The sequence below is a fragment of the Lactuca serriola genome, chromosome 3 (genome assembly GCF_051521515.1).
Source record: "Lactuca serriola cultivar US96UC23 chromosome 3, Lser_US96UC23_V15, whole genome shotgun sequence".
Classification (NCBI taxonomy): Eukaryota; Viridiplantae; Streptophyta; class Magnoliopsida; order Asterales; family Asteraceae; genus Lactuca; species Lactuca serriola.
The window spans coordinates 39,738,162-39,764,803 of NC_136410.1; the positions used below are offsets into that span (position 1 = coordinate 39,738,162).

The 26,642-nt window shown below is 40.2% G+C and overlaps 1 protein-coding gene and 1 pseudogene across 1 annotated transcript; one reads left to right on the top strand and one right to left on the bottom strand.

Annotated features, from left to right (window-relative positions):
* Positions 1–22,395: 22,395 nt before the first annotated feature.
* On the top strand, positions 22,396–23,414 carry LOC145091988 (putative CCR4-associated factor 1 homolog 11 pseudogene; annotated as a pseudogene).
* Positions 23,415–23,596: 182 nt separating this feature from the next.
* Positions 23,597–26,023, bottom strand: LOC145091987 (DC1 domain-containing protein). Its single transcript, XM_079029842.1, has 2 exons — positions 25,864–26,023; positions 23,597–25,322 (listed from the first exon to the last, which is right to left on the bottom strand). The coding sequence occupies exons 1-2, from the start codon at positions 25,954–25,956 to the stop codon at positions 23,697–23,699; spliced, it is 1,719 nt and encodes a 572-aa protein (XP_078885968.1). The 5' UTR covers positions 25,957–26,023; the 3' UTR covers positions 23,597–23,696.
* Positions 26,024–26,642: the final 619 nt, after the last annotated feature.

A 26,642-nucleotide genomic window follows, 5' to 3' on the forward strand; every position in this document is an offset into this window, starting at 1 on the left:
GCATCTCATCTTCAATCTACTTCCCACTCTGCGCCACTTGACCTTGACCGAACTAAGCCCCTCAAAGTACAACCATAGAACCAGAAGCTCACTTTCTCATCCCATACGATGTTCCCACCACCTACTCAAACCGGCACCCACTGTACCCTCCGATAACCACACTCAACAACCGAGAATTACCCATGATGCCTTACTGCTCCTATTCTCATCTTCCACTTGACTCACATGGCTATAAAGCCACGCACCCTCGGATTCCCGATCCAAATTCCACCCTACCCTTACCATAATGACCGAAAGACGCATTCTTCCATTTCGGAGCAACTCCCCCGAGTTCTCCTATCGCAATCACACCTACATGCCGATCTAGCGCTAGCACCCTCAGGTGCGGATAATCTGATATATAGACGATATCCTCAACATCCTTCCAGGATAAACCACTGATACATACCCAGAACCCTGATCATTATCTCACTGAGAGTCCAAAACTCTTGCTCTGCATCCCTTCCTAACTCCTCTCCCTGACTCCACGTCGCGATATTCCCTCTGCACCCAAAGCAACATATTGAGTCGAATAAACTCATATTCCGCCGCCGCAACACACTACTCAAAGATCATCGACGGATCACTGCGATCGCAACTCTGCACTGCCGCTTTCACCTCCGTGAAACCCCACTTGTCTGCCCAGCCACCATGACAGGCACCATGGTGCTCATCCTACGCCACATTACCACTTTAGGGCGTACCCAATATCCATGCATTACCGCTACTCTGGCTCTTAGCACAAGGACTCTCAAGCCCATGCACTACCTTCACTGCTCAAGATCGCTAGCCGGGGCCAGACCTCCCAATGTAATCCCATCGCGACATACGCAACCCATAGCCTCTAACCGATTCAATACTACCCGCAGAGTCTTCAGCATGACTGGACCGCCTCCCCGAGCCTTCAGCCAATCTGGACCACTCTCAGAACCTTCAGCCAATCTGACTGGACCGTCCTCCGAGCCTTCGGCCTGACTGGTACGCCTACCGGCCTTCAGTCTATCCGGACCGCTCCACAATCACTCATCATTCCAATTATCTCTTCGGGAAATCCTCCCGTGCATACCGTTCTAGCCCTCTAGGGGTTCCGAACTCTACCTCCATCATACGTACTCGATCCCGGCCTGCACCCATGCCTTCCTCAATCAACTGCTCTAGGTCTGTATTTCGCCCCGCACGCCTACTGCTCACCCATCCGAGCCTGCTTTCATCTGATAGAAATACCGCTGAATTCCCAAGCGGCTAAACAACCTCCCATGCCCAACGACCATCCAGGGAATTTCCAATTCTCCCCCACTTAAGATGCTGACAGAAAATCACCGATCGCCATCACCGATCTCCCAAAGCACCTCGTAGGAATCAGCACATGCACTCCAAGTGCGTTTCACCAGTACCGACAACTTTCATACAAATCATGCTCCTACGCCGTACAACCCGCTCGAAAGCGACTCAATCTTCATCTTTCCATTCCTCAGGTTGCAGAATCCAACTAGCCTCCAAACTAACACCGCATCCGCCACCAATCTTCTCAAAGATAATCAATGATGGCTCGAAGTACAATCCCAAAACCATAACGATCCCTCAAGGGACACAAGATACTAAAACCAAAATTCCAATCACAACTCGCCAATCTCTCAAGGAACAACGAATACCACAAGAAACCCGAAACGCAATTTCCATAGTCAAACAACGAAACTAGCAGATAACAATACTCCACAACAAGCATAAATAAACAAAACATCAGAAAGAAACATACCCGCAACAGCAAGCTGGAAGACACGACCCTAAGCCCTTGGGGGCTCCGCTCCACCCTGACCTCCACCTGTGATCCTCAACGTAGTCGGTGCTGGAGCCTGCACCGATCCTGCAGCAATCTGTGGACAGTTGACCTTCAAATGTCCAACCTGATGACAATGATAGCATATCCTCAAATCCCGAACCGGCACCGACTGCCGACAATCCCTCGCATAGTGTCCCTCCTTCCCGCACTTGCGGCATGCTCCACCGGACCGACAAACCCCGGCATGACCCCTTCCACACTTACCACAGACGTGGCCACCCTGATCTCCCATCCTGAAATCAACGGTCTTAGACCGTTTCGTCGCCGGCTGCGACTGAACCGGAGCTTGCCTCAGCTCACGCATCTGTAACTCAATCTCTAACTCACGCCGCCTGGCGGCCTCCTGCAACTCCAGCAAAGTCTCACACCTCTGCGCAGACACAAACTGTCTGATATCCCTCTTTAGCATACTCAGATATCGGGACATCTGAGCCTGCTCCGAAGCGAACTCAGGACAAAACATCGCCCTCTCAGTAAACATCCTGGTGATTTCCGTCACCGATTCCGAATCCTGCTTTAGCTCCAAGAACTCCCGAGCCAACCTCTCCCTCTCGACCTGTGGAACATAGCGAGTACTGAACATCTCCCTGAACCGATCCCATGAAATCGCAGCCCTCTGCGCATCCGAATACGATCCCGTGGTCAATCTCCACCAATCCTTTGCTCCGAGCCTCAACAGGTTCAAAGCACACCTCACCCTCTGATCAGCAGGGCATGAACAAGTGAAGAAACATCCTTCCACATCTGATAACCACCGCATAGCAACGATCGGATCCTGAACTCCATCAAAAGTGGGGGGCTTCGTATTATCGAAGTCCCGATACTGAAAACCTCTACTGGCTCCTCCTCCTGCCGCCGCTACTGCTGCGGTAGCCGCTGCGGCAGCCGTCTCCGTGAGAGCCGCATAACGCTCATCAAAATACTCCACCATGGCGGTCTTGATCGACCCAAACAACTCTGGCAGCTCAGCCCGAATCAATGCGGCAACCTCATCATGCAGAATCTCGCGAATCCTCGCATCCAACTCGTGCGTACTCATCTGACTGACAACCTCTGGCTGTGCAGACCCACTTGGAGCTCCCTCTCCTGCTCCTGATCCTGACCCGGATCCACCCCCAGCGTGCCCTGGAATCTCCATACTGAAAATAAAACACCAATCTCAGACATATTCCACTAATCGGGAACCAGCTCTCATCCCAACCCTAGAGGTCATGATTTCCCTGATACGCGTATGAGTCCGTGCCTCCAGTAGTACGGGCCCATACTACCTTCCGCACCAACCCATATTTGTATGAAGTACTCCCACAACACCCTAGCGACACATATAACAACGCTCTATCCTTACCACTAGAGGAACACTAGAAATCTCTCGCAAGGAACCCTAGGCTAGCAGGCATCATAAATCAGGCAACTCATCAATAAATCCTGAAGATCCCTAGCCTAACTCTAGCATGCTGTTCTATCAAAGCTCAATAAAACAATTGCCATGTATGATATTTTGGGGTTACTTACTGGCTCCGGCTGATCGTACCTCCGCGTCCTCCTTTATGTGTTTTGAAAACCATTTTAATTTCTCTTTTTGAAAACTCTCCTCGATTTGAGACTGGAGTCACACAAGTGTTCCTCCAATTCACTCAAACCAAGGCTCTGATACCAACTTGTAACGTCCGAAAAACACAATCAATTTAAAATTTTCAAAGCAACCCGATTTACATTAAAATGTTCACAAAAAGGTTTTCAATATAATTCATTTAAGTATTCCCAGAATCACATTGTTACAAAATCATGAGGAACGGTACGATCGCGCCTTCGCCTTGCCACAGTCTCCTGAAGAACCTGAAAAACATTAAACCACAACTGTAAGCCCGAAAGCTTAGTGAGATACCCCCAAAATACCAACCACGTATACGCCTTTCCAGGCCACGACCTTCCGGTCCAAAACATATAAATCATACATAACAAAACAGATCATAGAACAGTCATGCATATCGGGTCTATCGTGACTGGTCCGCCTTATCAGGCCTTCAGTCCGTCGGATCCATCCTCCGGGTCTAGTCATGTCCGCCGAGTCTACAGTGGGGTTGGTCCGCCCGCATTGGGCCTTCAACCCACCTGGTCCACTCTCCGAGTCTACAGTGTGACTGGTCCGCCCGCATCGGGCCTTCAGTCATCCTGGTCCACTCTCCGAGCCTCGGCACGTCTGGTCCGCCCTCGTGGGGCCTACAGCCTATCCGGACCGCTCGCTGGGCCTTCGGAACAACCGGTCCGCCCTGGGTATCTTGGCCTACAGCACGAAGCAGGACCCGCCTCAACCCATCTCGAGTCCAAACAACCATGTGCACAAAACATACAGTCATATAACAGTCATAATCAACAAACCGAGTAAACAGATCACATAGCATATCATTACCATAACCGGGCTACCGCCCTATTCGATCACTAGCATAGCATTACTCAGCCTATCGAGAACTGACCTTTACAAGGTCATCTAGCGTATACCATCCTAACTACCAGGATGCAGACACAACCAGCACTAACATGATAAACGTAACTGAATCTCAATACAATAAAGGGCCGGCCTTGGTGCCTTAGACCCTGTTGATATAGTGAGGATAACTCACCTCGAACTGACGGCTGAAAAGATAAGATCCCGCTGCTCCGAACTCTGACACAACTCCTCCACTGAACATCAACAATAACCCAATAAACTCCCATGATTACCAAAATACCCCTGGAGGACAACTGGTCAAATCCTTGGTCAAAGACAAGGTCAAAGTCAACCCCTGACTGACCCTACTCGCCGAGTCAACCCTATGACTCGCCGAGTCCCCATACTCAGAACTTCGCTTAACCCGCGACCTAACTCGCCGAGTCGCCCCAAGACTCGCCGAGTTCAACGACTCTGAGTCCACTCGCCCTTGACTCACCGATTCCTTAAGATTCCCTTTCTACACGTCGAGTATCCCCTTTTTACTCGACGAGTTCCTCCTGGAAGAATCGTGGGGCCACCCCGACTCAACTCGCCGAGTCTGAAGAACGACTCGACGAGTCCCAGTTAATCTTCAAGCTACTCGCCGAGTCTGAAGAACAACTCGGCGAGTCCATGCCATGCAGACGAGTAACTGCTTCCTGAGATAGGTCTCGTCCCAAAGTACACATGCATGGGACCTTCTGGACCTCTAAAGGTCCTAATACAAGACTATAATCGCGGGATAACAAGGCATTACTTCATCAAATCACTAAATGGGTTCTATAAACCCTAATTTCATAAATACATCAACATAACAGATTTGGTCCGAGTATTACCTGAAAACGCACTCTCTGTGTCCCCCAAATCTCAGGACTCAATCCTCCTTGATATTCCTTTAGCCAAATCCCTCTTCTTCTTGCCTAACCAATTCTTCCAAGTTCCAAAGCTTTCTCCCTTGCTCTAGGCGTCCACAGCGATTAGGGTTCCTCTCAATTGACCAAAAGACTGAAAATGACGGCCTAAGAGGCGTTAAATACGATCCAAAACCGAACGGTTAGGGTTTCTGCTGAACAGCGTCGACTCACCGAGTCCATATCTGGACTCGTCGAGTCCAGTCGCGAACCCGCGACCAAGTCTGCGATCCTACTCGGCGAGTCTAGGCTCCAACTCGCCGAGTCCCCTCTTAAATCACCCCCAAAACATAATTATATCAATATCTGAAATTCCGGGCTGTTACAAAAATCAATAAGGGAGAGATGGTTGACTTAAAGTTTCCTCACTTTGACTTTTGATGAACATATCATTAGAATCCAATGGTGCAATACTTTGATTTAAATCCTTAATTTGGTTATAGTAATCCAAGGAGCTTGAGATTACCTAGACTTTTCTTAATTGTTGAAATGGCTAGAGAAGCTCATAACAATTTCCTTAGTCAAAGTCACTAATTCCAAATAGCATGTAATTAGTGAAAGTCAACTAGCATTAAGAACCAAAAAGTCACCAAATCCAAGAGGGGTCAAATGCTTTCACCACCATGTTGAAGGAAATGTTTTTATGATTGTGTGAAGCAAAAACAACACAAAAATCATTTGTTGCTTGCTAATTTGAGGATCCTTTACTTAATTAAGAAATTAGCCAACTAATCACCACAAACACACTTAAACTCATGAACTAAAACATACAAGTAGTGATAAGATGTTAAAACACAAAACATTCCCATAAAGATTTAAGAACATGTTCATGGGTTCTTCAACATTCAACAAAAGTTCAAAGGATTAACCAAAAGTCAACCAAGATTAGTTTAGCCAAGCATGGCTAAACCCAAAGAAACAAAGTTAGAGAAAATTGTACCAAACATTAAGCAAGAATCAAGAGGTAAAAATATGATATTCTTTAAGTGTTCTTGGCCTTCAAAAGTCTTCAAAACTCCAGAGAGAATCTCCAAAAATCGGATGTCCAAGAGTCCCCAAAAGATGGGCACCAACCTTCCTCAAATAGCCTTCCAAATGGATTTTCGAAACTACCCCTGCAGAGCCTTGCGCGACCCGCATGCTGCTGCGCGGGTGGTGCCTGACATGGGCTTCTTTGAGATTTTGGGCCTCCATAGCTTAGCCCACTTAGCCCAGATGAATCCAATCACCTCCTAGCCCATTTTCTTCAAGTTTTTCTTCATTTTAAGCCCAATTTGACCTCTCCAAATCCTCCAAAGCTCATGCACTCTCCCGATTAACAATCTACGCACGCTTGAATAAACTACCGCATCTTGCAAATTTAAAGTTTATTTCTCTCCAAGCCTTCAAATAACCATCAAGCTCGCTCCATTCATCATCTCCACAATCACCAAGCCTAACATCATTTTTGCCTACCAAATCTCATCGCTTCCCATACGTCCCGAACACTCCCGCTCCGCTAGACCCGAAAACCTGCAATTATGCTCACAAGATTCGAAAGTACCCGAAATAGTCATAAAATAACAAAAAGGGAAAATATGCATGGAAATTATCTAAATTATGAATGAAATATGCTAAAATAAACTATAAAAAGAAGTAAACAAAACTAACTATCAACTACATCCCGAGAATCTGTTTTTGGGGTGCACCTCCCCAACCCACTTTCTTACTGACCGCTAGCTACTCCACTAAAACTCTGGACTATCACTCCTGAAAATATAACTGATCATTCCCCAACTAACGCCTTCCGCGAGTAGTAAAGCACTACTGCATCTTACACATACATGCTACAGATACCGAATCCGAAGTAACCTGATCTAGAGGGAACGACCTCCAATTCACTATTCGAATTCCAAGGTATGCAGATGGCATAAAACTCGACCACAAGCAGGTAATATAATACCTCCACACTCAAGCTTACTGATAACAATGCAGCAACAAAACAATAATATCACAATAATAGATGACAAAAAAAGCAAAAGATACATACCTCCATCACTCAGTGCTGCTCGAATCCCTGCTGAAATCTACCGGAAAACTCGGCTCCGAGCCGTAGGCGCCCTTGCCCGGCCCTGATGTCCACTGGTGGCTTTCGAAGTCCCAGGGGCGGGAGCTGGCACCTGCCCTGCTGTATACAAACTCGGACAGTGGGCCTTCTTGTGGCCTCTTTGACCGCAATGGAAACATATCGGGTCAAGTCCCTGGGCAATGGTAGCAGTACAATCCCTGCTAATATGACCCATTCGACCGCATCTGAAACAGCCCAAAACATCACCACTTCTACGCCTGCACACACCCATGTGCGTCCTTTCGCACTTCCCGCATCGACTGCGGTTCTGATAGTTCCTCGCCCTCAAATCCGAACCCTTGGGCCTCTTACCCGAACCTGAGGCTACCTGAGTCTCATCCGCTTTCCTCTTCCTTTCCGACTCCCTGCCCGCCGACTGAGCAACAGCTGTATGATCCTGGAGCCTCTCAATCAATCTATCAGTGATCCTCACGACCATGTCGGGCAGATCCTTGCGAATGGCTCACGAAACTTCCTCAACTATCCAATCATCCAAAGGTCTCTCTTGGAGACAGGATGCCCGACTCGCTCCTGTCCCCTGATGGTAAAAACTAGAAATGGGGTCTCACTCCCTGATGGATCCCCGAACTCCATAAGAATCGGGATCTAGACGAGCCCCAACTTGTCCTGAAACTATCCCGGCCTTAAAGGCCTCATGATGACGGTCCATGAGCTCCACAATGGCCTCTCTAACCGAACCGAAAATCACTGGAGTCTAATCAATGATGTTGCGCGTGATCTCTGCGGAAATGAAATCCCTCATCTGATCATCAAGCTGCCCGGCTCTAAAGCCCGAGCCAGATCCCTCCTCGACGCCTGAACTGCTAACTGATAGCTCGCGCAATGTCACCATGCTGAAAATATAACAATTCCTGATCAATTTACACACTACTGCTGAGGGATTTCTCACTCACTCCACCATTCCTTGGTTTCGTCTTGGCCCCTCTTCAATCGAGTACGGATCCTCTGCTTTCAGTAGTATGGGCCCCTACTACCTTCTGATGGGTTTTGGTCATAAGACATCCTATGTGCTCATACAAACCCTAAAGCTCGGATCTAGGTTTCTCTATTGTACATACTTTGAATCCAAGACTTTGAACCCTAATTCTAGCATATGGAAATCAGAATTCACATGTAAATAGGTTTAAGAACATACCTTGATTGTTATGTAGCAATAACAATCCAATTCCTCCTTGAATTGACCTTGGAAAGCAAAGAGTCACAAGTGTCACTCCTCTAATGGCTTACAAACACCATAAGCAAGTGGAGAAGGTATATAGAGAGAGGAGGGAGGTTAGAATTCGTATTTAGGACTTCTTGGGAAGGGATACACGAATTCATGGCCTTGGGATTGTTTATATAGGTGTAGAGATAGGGTTTCAGTCATTATCCTTATCTAGTTGATTATCCATTAAGCAACCAATAAGATAATCCTTGAATCCTTATCATACTCAAATTCTAAGGCTTTCCAACCTTAAATTCGTTCACCACACTTATAAGATAATCCTTACCTTATTTTGTAACTATCACATAATTACAAATCAGCCCCTCTAGTTTAATTAATTACATTTGATCACAAAACTAATTCTTAATTAATTATCAACCAATATTAATTAAACAAATATGATTTCTCCTTTAATATATTATTCTTATAACATATTAATAAATCATATTATTCTCTCTCTCTTTATTAATTTCTCCAATCAAGTTGCTTTGGTGAAGGCAACCCAAAAGGACCATGCACCATCGGGTCAAGTACATACCAAAATAGTTATGGACTTAGACACTAATCCAACAGTCTCCCACTTGGATAAGTCTAATAACTATTATGCGTATGACTTCAGATCCCGATCTGCAATCGTAGCTTTCCAAAGCCGCTGTCAACTCTGATCATATCAGATACGCGTGTCCTTAGATAAGGGATCATATATTCCTCCATTCTAGATATCATATGAGATATGATTTCAAATCATTCTCTTTGTACTACTTCTCGATTTCTGATTTATGACGACTGACTAATTGAACAAATCAAATTAGCCCTAGCCCGGCCGAGCATTTACGTTTGTCATCACTAAACCATCGAGGGGCCCAAAGATATCGCTTTTATTCTACTTTGAATAAAAGGAACGGATAAACTTTGATACAATGCTTGCTTGCACTCACTCACCGAATCACACACAACAATATGTTTTATAACACCAAGTTACTGGTGCGTTTACATATTATCAATGTGCAACCGATTTGCAAGATACAACTCACACATCTCGGTTTCAAGAATATAAGATGTTATCGTCTCACCAATCACTCGTGATACAATCCATAGAGTGATCCAAGTGAGCGTGGGTCTAATCCAATGCTCAAATCACATTCATAAGCACTCATGAACGTTGCAGCAAACATTTGCTTATGTCTAATACTCTTTTAGACAATCCACACACCAATTCACGACAGTCTTCATTCATATCTACTTCCAACATATGAACGACTGTGGCCCGTTTGAATAATTCGATTATTCTTAATAAACTCAATTATTCTGGAAGTCAAAACATGCAAATGTGAAACACAAGAATAATACTAATCCCATATGGCCTCAAACCTTTGAGTATAAATAAAACTCCTTTTATTTATCACCATATCGATTACTCATTATTTGTCGTTTCGGGTAATCAACTTCTTACTTGAATTACAACACTTGTCTCATGCTCCTAGCATGCACACAATGTTTACTTATGGTTCTTACTTTGTGAAATAGATCACATTGAATACATTTCCAATCCTTCTCATTTCACAACTCCAAATCCGTTTTTCATAAGTCAAAGAATATCAAATTCTTGCTACTTATAGAATATGCTAGATTCTAACATTCTATGCAACTATCCTTTCGTAATGTCACTGCACCAAAGTCACAAAGACCATTGCCAATGATATTACAAAGTCCTCTATCGGAGATTGTCACAAGACAATTCCATAGACGTGATGTCTCTCACTCAAAGTACTTTCTTTGAACATCCTTTTGCATAGAAGTTTCTAATCTAGTCATAGATTTCTCAATATTCAATTCCCAATATGGACACACTTCCATATGTTCCATATGACAACTCATTCTTAATAGAATCTTATCTATTCGTAATGATGTCGATACGGTCCATCCAATATGGAAACATTTCCATATTTTCCAATACTATACTTCCAACTACTCACAAGCGACCAATCTTCGTCGAACTTGGATTGTCCTTTGATAGTTGTTTAATTATTTTAGTCAAAACCAATTCTTGTCATTTTTCCCTCTAAATGCGCTAGACATTTGGAAAATTTTAGAATGGTCAAACATTAAAGCATTTGCAATCGATCTTATACCCGAAGCGTATGGGACACGACGCATAATGTTTTATTTTCTATGTTCTCAAAATTCGAATTGTGAAGAGGGATGCCGTAATCATAATCGAAATTTTAAGAACACACTATGTACTTTTGACTAAATTTATTAACATTTCTCAACCTAATCCTTTAGATTTGAAATGAAGCATAATATTCTCTCCCTTAATTATAGCAAAACAACCTTTCAACTCTTACAACTTTGCAAAGTATGACTCTTGTTTTCTATAATTAATATTGCTAACCTCGCAATACTTTTCTTAATAATCATACAATCATAACATTTATGCTCCCACTATCATGATGATTATTATAAAACATAACACTTATGCTCCCACTAGCTTCGACATGTATTCTTAAACATCTTAACTTACAGAAAGACAATACCTATTGAATTTCTTAATTCCATGTTTCTAATACATAGTGCTTTGATAATCTTTTATCAAGGCTTCTTGAACTTATACACCTTTGCCTTCGATAGTTCATATGTGTGTCTAAACAATTAAGACTAATTGCCAAACCTCACAATTCAAATTATAGAAAGGGATGCCGTAACCATAATTGAATTCGAGAATGCAATTTTACAATCACTATCTTCTTAAAATCTTTCTTAGTGAAAGCATTTCCTCACAATCATTTTCATGAAGGAGGAAATCTTATACACTTAGATTTTAAACGGTGTAAATGTTCCTATCCATGTGAATTTGTCAAAACCAACGTTTACGACAAATTCAAACTCATATGGATCGAACTTTCTTAATCTTGATTTCTTGCCTCATGGTAGCACAGCTGCCCACCACGTCTTCCAAGTAGTTAAGCATCTCACCCTTTCAAATCAATGTACCTTTCATTGATTAAGGTGCCTTGCCTTTTATGCATTCAAGATGAGAACTCATAGAACTCATATGCATAATTAACTCAATTGGAACAACACATAATTAAAATAATGTCAATATGATAGGTTGTCAACCTCAACTCGTGTGCTAGTGATGATTGGTAAGGTTTATTTGATTTGTTCTTGAAACTATTCAAGACCATTAAGACTCCCACTGACTCCTTGACATATACGATTCTTTTGTCAATAACCATTTCTTGACAAACAAATATTCAAGAGTTAGTGTAGCTTTTATCAAAACACTTCATAAATTGGTACTAGTTGGCCTTTGTCTTATTCAAGACATCACAACTTCCTACATTTAATGAAAGTTACAAACCTTCTTAATACCTTTCACTCAATGTCACAATCTTAACTTTAAGACTTGTTATTGGAACGAAGTATGATTAACTTATTGATTTAACCATTTCTTCAATTCTTGATTCCTCTTCTTAGACATACAATTGTACTAAGACTCACTTAGAAGATCAATTGAGATATGGTTCTTAATCATTAAGACCTATCATAAAGCATAAAAGCTACTCTCCCTTCTTCTTAGAATGGAAAAACTTTTATCTTTCTGCCTACTTGATTCTTCTTATTCGTTCTACTATTGATCTAAACCCTTTAATCAATTTAGAATTACACTTAATCTTGTAAGTATAATCATATTTACTAAGCCTTTAGTAAATCATGACGAATATCTTTGTTATTCTTATGGTGAACTTGATCACCACACTACTTTGTGTACTTGATCTCCTAGTCCTTCACTTGACACTTTGTCAACGAATTGGTCTATTTTCCAAATATGAATTTCTCATTCATCATGCAACCAAGTTGCATGATTCCAAATTTCTGTCCGATTGAAACTTTGGGCGATGAGAAACTCTCCCTATTTGGTAAATTCTTGACATTTCCATAACATAACTAAGAATCATATCCATTCGTTGTAGAAATATTCGAACATCAATTTACATAACGATTTCATTGTAAGGAAATAAACAAATAAATAAATAAGTCAAACAAAATTTATTTTATTTATAAAAGCAGCGGAAAAAATTTGTCCTTACAATGCAAAATCCATTGAAAACTATGTACAAAAGAAAATTTCTAATCAACTCTATCATAACTTTCTAAGCTCAAAATCTAATCTTCAAGTCCATGCGATCGAGATCCATCTCTTGTGATTAGATTCATCTTGCTCTCTTATCAAGCTTCCTTTCTTTTCACCGACCCTACAAAACACTCAAATGTAATCTTATTACATCATGCATCAATGAGTAGGAACTTAATGGAGTTAGATAGTGGATTTTTACCTAAAGCGCAGTCATACCTTTGACTCTCCCATCTCTTAGATCTCTTAGGTAATTAGGGCAACTTCGTCTCCAATGCCCCTTCTCTTAGCAATAAAAGCAAATTGACTCTTTTGGAACAACACATGGAACTACTTCAGACATCGCCTTTCTCTTATGATCAAACTTTTCGATCATTGCATGTCTTTCATTGCCATTGTCTATATCCATAGAGGTCTTGAAGGCAGATTCACCAATCAACTTTGTTTTTTCTATTGCGCCAAACCATTGCTGATTCGGCAGCAATAAGCATATAGGTGAGATCTATAAGGGTCACGTTGTGGTTCGTCATATAGTACTCTCTTACGAACTCACTATATGAGTTGGGAAGTGACTGAAGAACCCAATCAACAACCATCTCTTCACTAACAACGGATCCCATCATTCTTAGTCTATCAATGCGCGACTTCATCCCTAGGACGTGTGCACACACCGACTTTCCTTCTTTATGTTTACTTGCCAATAGGGCTTGAGTGATATTGAACCTTTCAATTTCACAATCTTGTGGGTTAGGGAGAATAATTGTAGGAGGAGGAGGAAGTGAAGCATGATTTCATGATCCTCGATCGAATTGTGGAATATCATCTTCATGTGGAATGCTTGTTCCACGGGATTTGGGAAGACCATAGTTGTCGAACTTTGACATCTATAATACGGGAGAAAACGAATTCAAGTTAGTTGATTGAATGAGTCCTTAGTAAATCACCCAAATGAGATACTAAGGCTAGGACCCAACACAATATTCTACAACTCGGGAGAGGGATGCCGTAACCCTAATTGCAGAATATTTGAAGGTAAGTGAATGACGATTCACTAATTTCCACCATGAAAAACGAAAAAGAATTTTAAGTTTTAAATCTATGAAAACTCCTAGATCCTTTGAGATACATTGAACTTTCAATGGCATGTTTATATCTCGATATGCCCCTCTTGTTTGTGACTGGGATGCCGAGGATCACAAAGCGGGTGTGAATAACCATGCAAACTACATGGTGCCCTCACATGTTACAATCACCTATTCGATGTGCCGGTAAGCCACACACGCTCCACCGAACTATGACAAACATTGAGTCACCCTTTGCTACCTTTGCTTAGACCCATTTAGTGTGCCGGTTAACCACACACGCTCCACTAACGTCTTCACAAGGGCACAAAGTGTAATTTCATGGAATTGCATCAATTCACTTTTGACTAAGTAACTAAGATTGGGAATTTTATAAAACATTTAGTTACTTGATAATTCATTATACTTATAATGGAAGGTTTCGTCCTATCCTACCCGTTCGGCTAACGACCCTCCACTAGTCAAGAGTGCGGTGGGTAAGAGTGGATACCCATTCAATCGCCATTTTATAGGCAATTTCCTTAAACACCCCTTATAGACCAGCTTCGTGAATGAGGCCTACTAACGGTAAGACTGACTTTTAGTTATACATATATATAATGTTAGACCTTTAATGATATATATAGTATAAGGTGTATTTTAACACTTTTAAAATACTATGTGGTTAAATTTAATAATTATACCTTTAATTTAATTAAATTTTAAACCAAAAACTTTAATGGATTTATTAAATCTCTTTAATTATACACCTTAATTAATTAATAAACCCATAAGGGTGTGATTTGAACCTTTTCAAAACTTCTTAGAGTTTTAGAATTTAACATTCCTAATTAAACATTTAATCAACTTTTAAATTCCAAAACTTGAGGGCAAGTTTTGAAACCTTTTTCAAAACATTAGGGTTTCAACTATTTAAATTTCAAAACAATAAAACTTTTGGGGTTCAAATTTAAACTATAAAACCTAAAGAGCCAAATATGAAACTTTTCACAACAACAAGGATCAAATAACAAATAATTCAAATTAACATTTAATCACATAATTATCCATATTTGATTTATTTAATGATTTCTTGCAAAACAATTTATCAATTTACCCAAAATAATTAATCAATTATCTTATAAGGAAACAATTATCTTATTAATTGATAAATATCTTCAATTAGATTAAAAATATAGTCAAATATATCATATAATCGGATTAATATTAATCTAACATGATAAGGTAATTATCCCAATGCAAAAACAGCAAGAAATCCCGAGATAAGCACTGTCTGACGCACCGACTCGCCGAGTCACCCTCTGGAACTCGCCGAGTAGGGCTGACTCGCCGAGTCCAAGAGTGACTCGCCGAGTCAGGTCGAACAGTGAGGCCAAAACACGATTTTCAGTTACATCAAGCATCAATACAATAGAAACCAATCATGGCTCTGATACCACTGATGGGTTTTGGTCATAAGACATCCTATGTGCTCATACAAACCCTAAAGCTCGGATCTAGGTTTCTCTATTGTACATACTTTGAATCCAAGACTTTGAACCCTAATTCTAGCATATGGAAATCAGAATTCACATGTAAATAGGTTTAAGAACATACCTTGATTGTTATGTAGCAATAACAATCCAATTCCTCCTTGAATTGACCTTGGAAAGCAAAGAGTCACAAGTGTCACTCCTCTAATGGCTTACAAACACCATAAGCAAGTGGAGAAGGTATATAGAGAGAGGAGGGAGGTTAGAATTCGTATTTAGGACTTCTTGGGAAGGGATACACGAATTCATGGCCTTGGGATTGTTTATATAGGTGTAGAGATAGGGTTTCAGTCATTATCCTTATCTAGTTGATTATCCATTAAGCAACCAATAAGATAATCCTTGAATCCTTATCATACTCAAATTCTAAGGCTTTCCAACCTTAAATTCGTTCACCACACTTATAAGATAATCCTTACCTTATTTTGTAACTATCACATAATTACAAATCAGCCCCTCTAGTTTAATTAATTACATTTGATCACAAAACTAATTCTTAATTAATTATCAACCAATATTAATTAAACAAATATGATTTCTCCTTTAATATATTATTCTTATAACATATTAATAAATCATATTATTCTCTCTCTCTTTATTAATTTCTCCAATCAAGTTGCTTTGGTGAAGGCAACCCAAAAGGACCATGCACCATCGGGTCAAGTACATACCAAAATAGTTATGGACTTAGACACTAATCCAACACCTTCCACATCTATCCGCACTTTCCTCAAGAGTTACCTCAACTCCACCAAATCACTTCTACTGATCTTTGCTACTCCCATCCTAGGCTTTCCCTAGGGAACCTCTGACTTTACTCAAACCAGTCCTCAGCTGCTGAAGGCCTCCTCGTAATGCCAATTAGCCACCACCTGAATACCATCACATGCAATGAGGCTCGGATAATCCTTCGAGTAAAAGTCTCGTCCCTACAACGGTTAGACTCAGGCGAGAGCTGCGCAGTAGGGCCAAATCCAGCACTCTGAGATTATTCAACCCTGATCACATGTGATGTGACGTATTCACCTAATGGCTAACTCCCATCAATCAGAGTCCCACAAAGCACAAAGCAAGCAGCATTCGGATAAAGGAAACATACTCAGGCAAAACTATTCTCATATCAAGAAACTGCACTAGCACACAATGCTAAGCTCACACTATCAGGCATCACCTACACAGGCGATCCTACTACTGTCTACTCAATACTAGCATGCAATTCTCATCAAGCTGGAACACATAAAGCAGGCACATAAGGCATCATCCTAGATCCTTAGTCCTATTCTAGCATGCTGTTTTACTGGAGCTGAAACTGAAACTGATACTGATAATCATAACATAACTTGTATGGGTAAATTAGGAGTACTTACTTGAGCTCAGCTGATTGCATGCACCACACCCTTTTCTCTTTTCTAAATCTCTTTTCTTTACACTTTTCTAAAATTGTTTTCTTTTCTCAAAATCCTTTTGTAACTATGATTTTTCTTTTGAAAACTCTATACCACTTCCTTAGTTTGAGTTCAGACACACTCGGGAGTGCGCCCGAATCCCTCAAACCAAGGCTCTGATACCAACTTGTAACGACCCAAAAATCACGACTAAAAATTTCTTTTAAAACATTACTAAAACTAGATTTATAAAAACGTATCATAAGTCAAACATAACTTTCGAGTATTAAATTCAAAACATAATATCATTATAAGAGTCAAACATTCTCAAGCTAACTGACTATGGTGTGTGCTCTGCAATCTTCCCGAGCTCCTCTTTTGAAAACCGAGTACCTGAAACCAAAACTGAAAACCGTAAGCACGAAGCTTAGTGAGCTCCCCCAATCTACCACATACCACACAATAACATATAAATCACATACTGGGCCTTGCCCACTGCATCAGACCGAAGTCCGGACTAACTGGGGCCTTGCCCCCAACATCGGACCGAAGTCCGAAGCTGACTGGGACCTTGTCCCCTACATCGGACCGAAGTCCGAAGCTGACTGGGACCTTGTCCCCTACATCGGACCGATGTCCGAAGCTGACTGGGACCTTGTCCCCTACATCAGACCGAAGTCCGAAGCTGACTGAACATAGCATAAACATATCAACTAGCATAAACACATAAATCCTGTCAGAGCCACGAAGGCATTAAACATACTAACTACTACATTGGACCGAAGTCCAAAGCTGATTGGGACCTTGTCCCCTACATCGGACCGAAGTTCGATGCTGACTGAACATATCATAAACATATCTACTAGCATGAACACACATAAATCCTGTCTGAGCCACGAAGGCATCAAACATGCTAACTACTGCATCAGATCAAAATCCGGATACTACTGCTAGCTAAACGGGCCGGCATTGTGGCCTTAGACCCGTTCCTACTGGGAAAAAACTCACCTGAACTGCTGAGCTCTGCTGATAAACCTCTGGCTGCTACTCGACAATCCCCTGAACCGCTGCTCCTCTAGCTCTCCGAGCTATCAATATACATATAACACTTAGTCTGACAGTCAACTAAGTCAACTATGGTCAAAGTCAACCTTCCAGGTCAACCCTACTCGCCGAGTCCTCCTAATGACTCGCCAAGTTCATAAGCTCAGGGTCTTTCTATTCGCGATTCGACTCGCCGAGTCATTCTATGACTCGCCGAGTCCAACTAGTTCCAAGTCCTGTCCTGTCCAACTCGCTGAGTCACCACCCGACTCACTGATTCGAGTCTCAACTCGAAGGGTTTGAGGTTTCGCGACCTGACTCGCCGAGTCCAAGGCAATCTTCAACCAACTCGTCGAGTTGTTCATCCAACTCGCCGAGTTCATGCTTAACTTCATCTGACTCGACGAGCTGTTCATCTCACTTGTCGAGTTCCTCCTCATCTTCAAGCTACTCGCCGAGTCCACTCGAAGGACTCGCCGAGTCTATTCAGATCTTCATACATGCAGAGGACTTTTGAGTCATGCATGGACTCCATACTACAGATCTACCCTTCCCAAGCCTATTCCCCACGTAAAGTTGCAAACTTTACGTGTAAAGAAGGAGATCTAGGCACCATTCACCATAAACTAGGGTTTAAGACAAAAGGGCTCAACAATCAACCCATAGACTGATGCTTTATGATTCTCTAGGCCAAGATACACATAGATCTGAAGTAGCAACTTCAGATCTGGGCTTCTAACTCGAAATGGTTCATGAACTTGTCCTTAAAGCCCCAAATCCCATGATAAAGGTTGATCTATATGCAAAAGAGGGAAGGAAACGATTCATTACCTTCAAATGCTCTGGAAGACCTCACAAACTCTGGATCTATTGCCAATTCTTGAATCCCCAATGTGTGCCTTCTTCCTTCTTCCTTCAAATCACCCAAAATGGCAAGAAAACTTGAATGAGAAACAATGGAGGCTTAGGGTTTCTGATTCTGGACTATAGAGCCGCAACTGAGCCCTAGGAAAGAGAATAAGATGCTTAAATAGGGTACCAAGTCTCGAAATTAGGGTTTCCAAACCCAGACCTGATTCGTCGAGTCCACTCGCCGACTCGCCGAGTCGGTCAATTGCTTTACACCCGGATCCCGCTCCGACTCGCCGAGTTCCTCCCTAGACTCGACGAGTCAACCCTCTTCATCTTAGGGTTTTTCCCTTCTTTTCTTGACCTTACTGATCTCGGGTGTTACAGTTTGTGTATAGATCTATACGGGCTTGACAACCCGCGCCCTGACTGTTAGCTACAGTCCACCATTTGGGGTAACAAACGTCATAACATTCTAACACCTGAAGAACGTTGTGTATAGGCATTCCGAGTCAATAGTATGGTTATAAAACTCACATGGGGTATTAAAAATGCATTGATTTACAGGGTTTTCAAACACATTGCTTATTTTACACTTACATACATTTTAGAAACAAACATGGGTCTTGAGAGAAGGCTACTTTCATACTAGTAGAAAATATAGGATTTTCTAAACACAACACAACCAAGGACAAAACATTTCATTTCATACAAACATTGTCATTTAAATACTTATGAAACTCACCAGCTTAAATGCTGATCTACTCTTTCAAAATTACTTGTATGTCCCAGGAAATCAGTAATTTCAGGTATCATTATGCTTTTGATGAAGGGATGCTGCGGCGCCAGTTTAATCTCATATTTTGACATCATATTGTAATTGGTTTTGAACATGTAACTTTTGACAAATGTAAACTTTCAATTATATATGTGATGGTTGTATTGCTTTCTTTACTATGTATTCATTTGTTATGTTACCACATGAAGTCATCCGCCCCCGAACGTTTCCGCCGTTCAGGTTTGGGGGTGTGACAACTTCCTTCGGGACTCGAGTATGGAAAACCGGGGCTTCGGGAAGGGCTTATCGAGGTAAACACGCAGAGTAACAACACTTAGAAGTAAAGAAGTGAGCACCAAACCCGACACCCTTAAGCTTCTATTTATAGGGGCTGATTTGGGGTCTCACGTCGTGAGGCCTAGTCAGCATGATCATCTTCGACGATTTGACGTGGCTGACACTCTGGAACCCATCAATCACAAGCTCACGTCGTGAGCATGGTCCCCTCACGTCGTGAGGCTGAGTCAGCCTCGGATTTTGTGTCCCGAACTTGTAAAATCCGTAACTTTTGCGTACGAGCTCCGATTTCAACGTTCTTTATATGCACGCGTAGGTGTGAAAAGGCTCTACGACTCTCGTTTAGACTTCGTCGGCTAATTTTGACTTAATTTTTGTTATATTATTTTTAATATGCCGGACCTGGAAAAGTCCGTTTAAATCTCATAACTCCTTCATCTGATGTCCATTTTCGTCAGACTTTTGACTGTTGTACTCCTATTGTCGGGGTCTTCAACTTTCGTTTAGGTTGTGTCGGCTAAAGACCGCTCGATCTCTATTTCGAGTTTTTAGTTGTCTACTGCTAGGTCAGAAACTTCGAAAAATCATAACTTCCTCATACGAAGTCAGATTGGGGCGTTCTTTTTATGTATGCTCGCGGTTTAAAGATATTTACAACTTTCGTTTAGATGCCTAAGGATAAAAAGTATTTTATTGAGATTTCTCGATTTATGCTTAGCAGCGTTTTACTAGTAGTGTTACGAATCTTTGATTGGTCATAACTCCTTCGTTATAACTCGGATTTTAGCGTTCTTTATATTTTTGGAAACCTTATCACGATATCCACCACATAGTGTACCTAAACAGAGCTGTTTGAACATTTAATTTTCGATGAAATTCTTATTACTTTACAAAGAGGTTACAAGACTCAACTTTTAGTCATCACATTAACTTGAAATAACGGGTTGTTACAGCCTTCTTTCTTGCAACACTTCTGCTTTTCTGGCGTTTTGTGCAACTATTTAGTTCCGACGGTTGCTTTTTTGATGTTTGTTGCTTAAACCATCTCTATTAAATATCTTTTGTTTACTTTTAATTTCACACCTCCATTTTCGGGCCAAAGCAACCCACATGGCAGTCTCACTTCGTCTCCAGTAAGATTTCTGGTAGTTCAACAAGTCATCAACTAGTTGCAACTTTTCTTTGCTAGACCTACATCTCCTACAAAAAGTAACCCGCATGGCAGTCTACACATCATTCCGATGAGATCTCCAGTGGTGAGATAATCAAACTTTTAGTCAATTTATTTTTTGTTCTACTGTGTTCCAGGACTAAAATGAAGTAAATTAATCCTATTTGACTAGGTCAATAACCGATTTTGTTCCAGTCCAATGTGTGCCAAACGCCACTTCAAAGCATTATGTTCTTTTATGTTCTCTCTAGTCCTGTCCCACAAAACAAATGCTACCTAATATAAATCAAGAGATAAATTTATTTTTATTTTTATGTGGAACTCATGAGTAGTAGCTATTAAGACATTAGGTTTAAATATATATCTATGTTTAAAATTATTAGAATGTTTTATAATAAATTGACATAAGAATTATTAATTAACTTATAGGTATTAAAATAAAATATATTTTTAAATATTTTAATTATATTATTATATTTTATGCAATGCAAAGTTATTCGTGTAAAAAATTGTAGAAAGTTGATATAAATTTGGAAAGTTTATCCTATCTATCTTTATAAGATTGAAATTTTATAAGAGACACGTAACTAATACTTTTGAGTTTCTTTCATATAAAAAATTAGTTGTGAGACCCATATATTATACGGGTTGATTAAAACAAAATGTTAAATAGAAACGATTAAATGGAAAGTATATTTGAATTTGAAAATTATGATAAAAAAAACATGCAAAAAAATAAATAAATTAAAATTTTGTGTTTAGTTATCAAAGTCGTGTATTAAACGGGTTAATTATAACAAAATGTTAAACACAAAAGTTTAAACTGTAAATTTATTTGAAATTGAAATTGAAATTGAAATTTAAAATTTAAAATTAATAGTCATTATGATAGGTTTAATTTATGTAAACTAAATTAATGATATATTGCAAATAAAAAATGAAATAAATGACAAGTGGAAAATAAATATATTTCAAAATTACAACAAAATGACATGTGACCAATTAAATGAGAGAATGACATGTGACAAAATTATTCTTATTTATTAGGGTATATTATAGAAAGTCGATATAAATTTGGAAAGTTTATCCTATCAATCTTTATAAAATTGAAATTTTATATAAAAGTTGACACAAAAACATAAAATAAATTTAAAAAATTACTGATCATCCTGTCTTATATCAGTTTATTACTGTAAAAATGGCTATATGATAGTGTTTAACTGGTATGTTTTAAAGATCACTATACTACTCAGATCAAATAATCATTTTCTTAAAGGTAAACATAATCAGGTAACTTCGTATTTAATTCTGGAATCAGATCTATTATATGCGAGCATTTTTTATCAATTGTATGATTTGATTATTTTATTTCCAATTTCAGTATTGGGAAACAGTTGGAGTAAGACTGGAGGAAAGAGAGGTTCTTATCCCTTTCCAAACACTGAATTTAGTCAAAGAAAGCCAGACACCATGAATCCCCATCCCCTCTTTCCATCTTACTTCCTGTTTCAACTCATCTTCCTCTATAAAACTATCATCTTCCACTTTCATCACCTCACACACTCACCTCAAAAACATCAGACCACTGGAAAGCAATCTGGGGCATCAAGGAGGTGAAATCGGATATATATATTTTTTTATAATTAACTATGTCAAGTTGTATTGATGAAAGCATCACAATCCGTGAAGTATGGTCTGATAACTTAGAATCCGAGTTTGATTTAATCAGATCTATCATCGATCAATTCCCTTATATCTCCATGGACACGGAGTTCCCTGGCGTTGTATACCGTCAATCGTCGGAGCCTGGAAGATCGTACAGGCATCGCCAGCCATCGGAGCACTACAAGCTTCTAAAGTCAAACGTCGACGCTTTGAACCTCATCCAACTAGGTCTCACCCTCTCCGACGCTTCCGGTAACCTTCCACAAATAGACGGGACTCACCAACGCTTCATCTGGCAATTCAATTTCAACGATTTTGATCTCACGCGTGACGCCTACGCGCCGGAATCGATTGACTTGTTGAAACGTCAAGGGATTGATTTTGAACGGAACCGGGTAAACGGAATCGACTCTTCAGATTTCGCTGAGTTGATGATGTCATCGGGTCTGGTTTGCAATGAATCAGTTAGCTGGGTGACGTTTCACAGCGCGTACGATTTCGGGTACTTGTTGAAGATCCTCACGCGCCGCCTTCTGCCGAGTGAGTTGCCGGAGTTCATGGAGGCTGTGAAGGTGTTCTTTGGGGACAACGTGTACGACGTGAAACACTTGATGAAGTTCTGTCGGAACGGGTTGTATGGTGGGTTGGACCGGGTGGCGAGTCTTTTAGAAGTGAACCGGGTTGTCGGGAAGTGCCATCAGGCCGGTTCGGATAGCTTGTTGACGTGGCACGCCTTTCAAAAGATGAGAGACGTATACTTTGTCGACGTCGGACTGGAAATGTATGCCGGCGTCTTGTATGGTTTAGAAGCTCACTAAAAGAAATTACTTAGGGTCAAATCGGTAAATTAGCTGATCAGAATTTAATTCATTTTTTTTTCATGTTTATGTCTACACTTAGCTTTTTATACTCTTTGTATAAATATTTGGACAAATTATATAAGTTTATGGAAATTTTTAAAACAAAAACATTAAATATTTTAATTATCTAATAAAACTTATAATATTTTTCAACAGATTTTCATACTTTAACATACAACTAGTCAATTACACACACCTGATACTTTCCTAAACATTAAAAACTTATTTAATAATAATAAGTCAAACACCATTATAACAAACTTCTGTATAGCAATTAGACCATTAGATAGCAACACAAATCATTTACGAAGCTTTATAACAAACATCTCCATCACACACCCACCCCTCCGGATTTCCCTTCTCTTCCACATCCTCCTTCCCATTACTAGTTTCCTTAAAAACACATTCAGGATGAAGATCGAAATTACATTCTTCACAACTATACCCCCAAACTTTCCCTTCTTCATCACACCCATCACACGTATACCCACCTCGTGACCTGGTCAAAACAAGCTCATGCTCTTCATGCAACCTATTCTTCACTTTATCCGGCCACCCTTTTGCCATGTCAGCAAACTTAGCTTCAATCTCAGCCATCCGTTCGTCAGTAAAAGGAAACGCATCAGCACCATGAGCCATAATAAGACCCCGAGCCTCGGTCGTGACCGTCTTCCCGGTGGGCCCTAAAGCCGCCAACAATGGAATCCCATTAACCTTAAAAAGACGGCTCAATGATTGCTTCCTCTTGTCCCCAAACGGAAGCGCCAACCATGGCATAGAACCATAGTATTCATCAAACGAATCTTGGTCTCTATCACTCGAGATAAAAATAACTTCAAAATTATCGTGCTTGTTCTTAATTTCATGATACGTTTCCACAAGTTTTGGAGTGAAAGCACGACATGGCGGACACCAGTGTGCTGAGAAATACAACAGTACATGCTTCCCCACCAGATCAGATACTCGCACCTTCGCGCTGTCTTTCCCGATTACATAATCAAGATCTCCGGAAACCAAAACCGATTCCAGGGTTTGTGATTCCCGTTTGGCTTTCTCGATCTTTTCAAGCTCGGAGAATTTATCGGGTGTGAAAGGGTACGCGTTAATACCATGCTCTTCAATGGCATCAGCGACATTCGGGTGAAGGGTTTGACCATCTTGACTGATAATGACTAAAGTGGGAAGTGTTGAGAGCTCAAAGTATCGAACTAATTTTTCGCATTTTTTGTCTTTCAATGGAAGTGAAAACCATGGGATATTAGCAAGCTCTTTCTTGAAAGATTCTTCATTGTCATCAAGGGGGATCATCACAATCTCAAAGTTTTCTTGTTTTGATTTCAATTCGTTGTATACTTTGATGAGTGTGGGAGTGAAATCAGCTGATTTCTTGAATGATGACAGTATGAAGTACAAACCGACTGTTTTCCCTTCAAGATCGGTTATATTTACCTTTTTGCCATTGGCTGAGATGACATAGTCACGTGAGGGAGACTCAAGGATGGACCTTAAAGACTGATTCTTTCTAGCTTCTTCTTCTTCATCTTTAATCTCCTTGAGCCGTTCTGGTGTAAATGGGTAGGCCCCGGCTCCATATTCCACGATGATTTCAACCCCACGATCAGTCAAAAGTTTCCCGTTTTCATCAAGGAACACCAGATGAGGGATCCCATTGACTTTAAAAGATTTGTCTAGAGATTCTCGTGTTTTGGAATCAGAGAACGGAACTGCAAGCCATGGCATTTTGGAGAAATAACCATTGAAGGATTCAAGATCCTCATCAGCTGAGATGAATATGATCTCTAAATCACCTTTTGGAACGAGTTCTTTATATACTTCGACTAGGTTTGGGGTAAACCTTTGACATGGGCCACACCACGATGCAGAAAAATATAAGCCCAGATTTTTACCATTCAAGGTGTCGATTGCAACCTGAAAATTCCAACATTTAGCAATAAAACACCTAATTGTAAGTTTTGTGTAACTACTTACGAAGATATAACGAAGCTATCACCTAAAGTCCCAATTTTGCTGTTAAGAATTGTGAGAAGCAAACAGTACAGATCCATGATCGCAATCCATTTATAGCCTAGAACTTATCATAAACCCTAATACTAGACAAGTAATTTGTTCTCCGATCAAACTTATCACTCTCAGAAGTTAATCTCTATATGGATATATGGAATTGACAACAAAATTATCATCAAATCCTTTTGATATCTAGTAGAAATCGACCTAGGTAAACGAGTTCCAGAAAGGTTCTCAAATTAATCCCAATTCAAAAGTTAAAACCTAGTGCACTTTTTCATTTTTACAGCCCTTTTCCAGGAAAACCTAATTTCGTTAGCACTAACTACTCCAACAAAATTGAATAATCACACGATCGAAGAACAAAAACATTGTGACTGCCAACAGTTGCGATCCAGATAAAGGAATAAAGGACTGAGCTACAAGGAGGAAGAAAACTGGATACCTGATCACCGTTGTTGCGAACAAGATAATCTGTTTCGGTGGAAGTAAGGATCGACTTAATATCATGAACATCGACTACAACAGTATCCGCCATTGTTTAAGCACCAAAGAAATCAGATTGTAGAGACGTCGTTAACAATGGGAGCTTTTATAACAAGTGTTCGGTGGTTCTGGAAATTCTTGGATGCCACGTAAATAAACGACACCGCGTGGACTACGTCATTATGTACGTCATTTATGGATACGTCATATATATATATATATATATATATATATATATATATATATATATATATATATATATATATATATACATACTAGGTTATAACCCGTGGAAACCACGGGTAACAGATTAAAACAATATACCAAGGGGCCTTTCGCCTAGCGGTAAGGAGTGACTCTCTCAAATGAGAGGTCATGGGTTCAAGTCTCACTATGAGACATATGTGGTGTTTAGGATTAGATTAGGAGTAGAATAGTTTGCCGTTTCAAAAAAAAGAAAAAAAGATTAAACCAATATTGATAGTCAAAATCATAATCATTAATCAATTATTTTAAAACAATTATTAATTTACATATTTATATGATTTGTCTATAACTATATAATGATTGACTCAAATTAATATGTAAAATATTTTGAAGATATGAAAGACATTCTTTATATGTAAATTAATGAAAAAAATGATGATTTTGAATAATTAAATATAAAATTGAATAGACTAAAAATACTCACCGTCAATCATCGAATGGAATTATTATAAAAATAAATCTTTACACAAG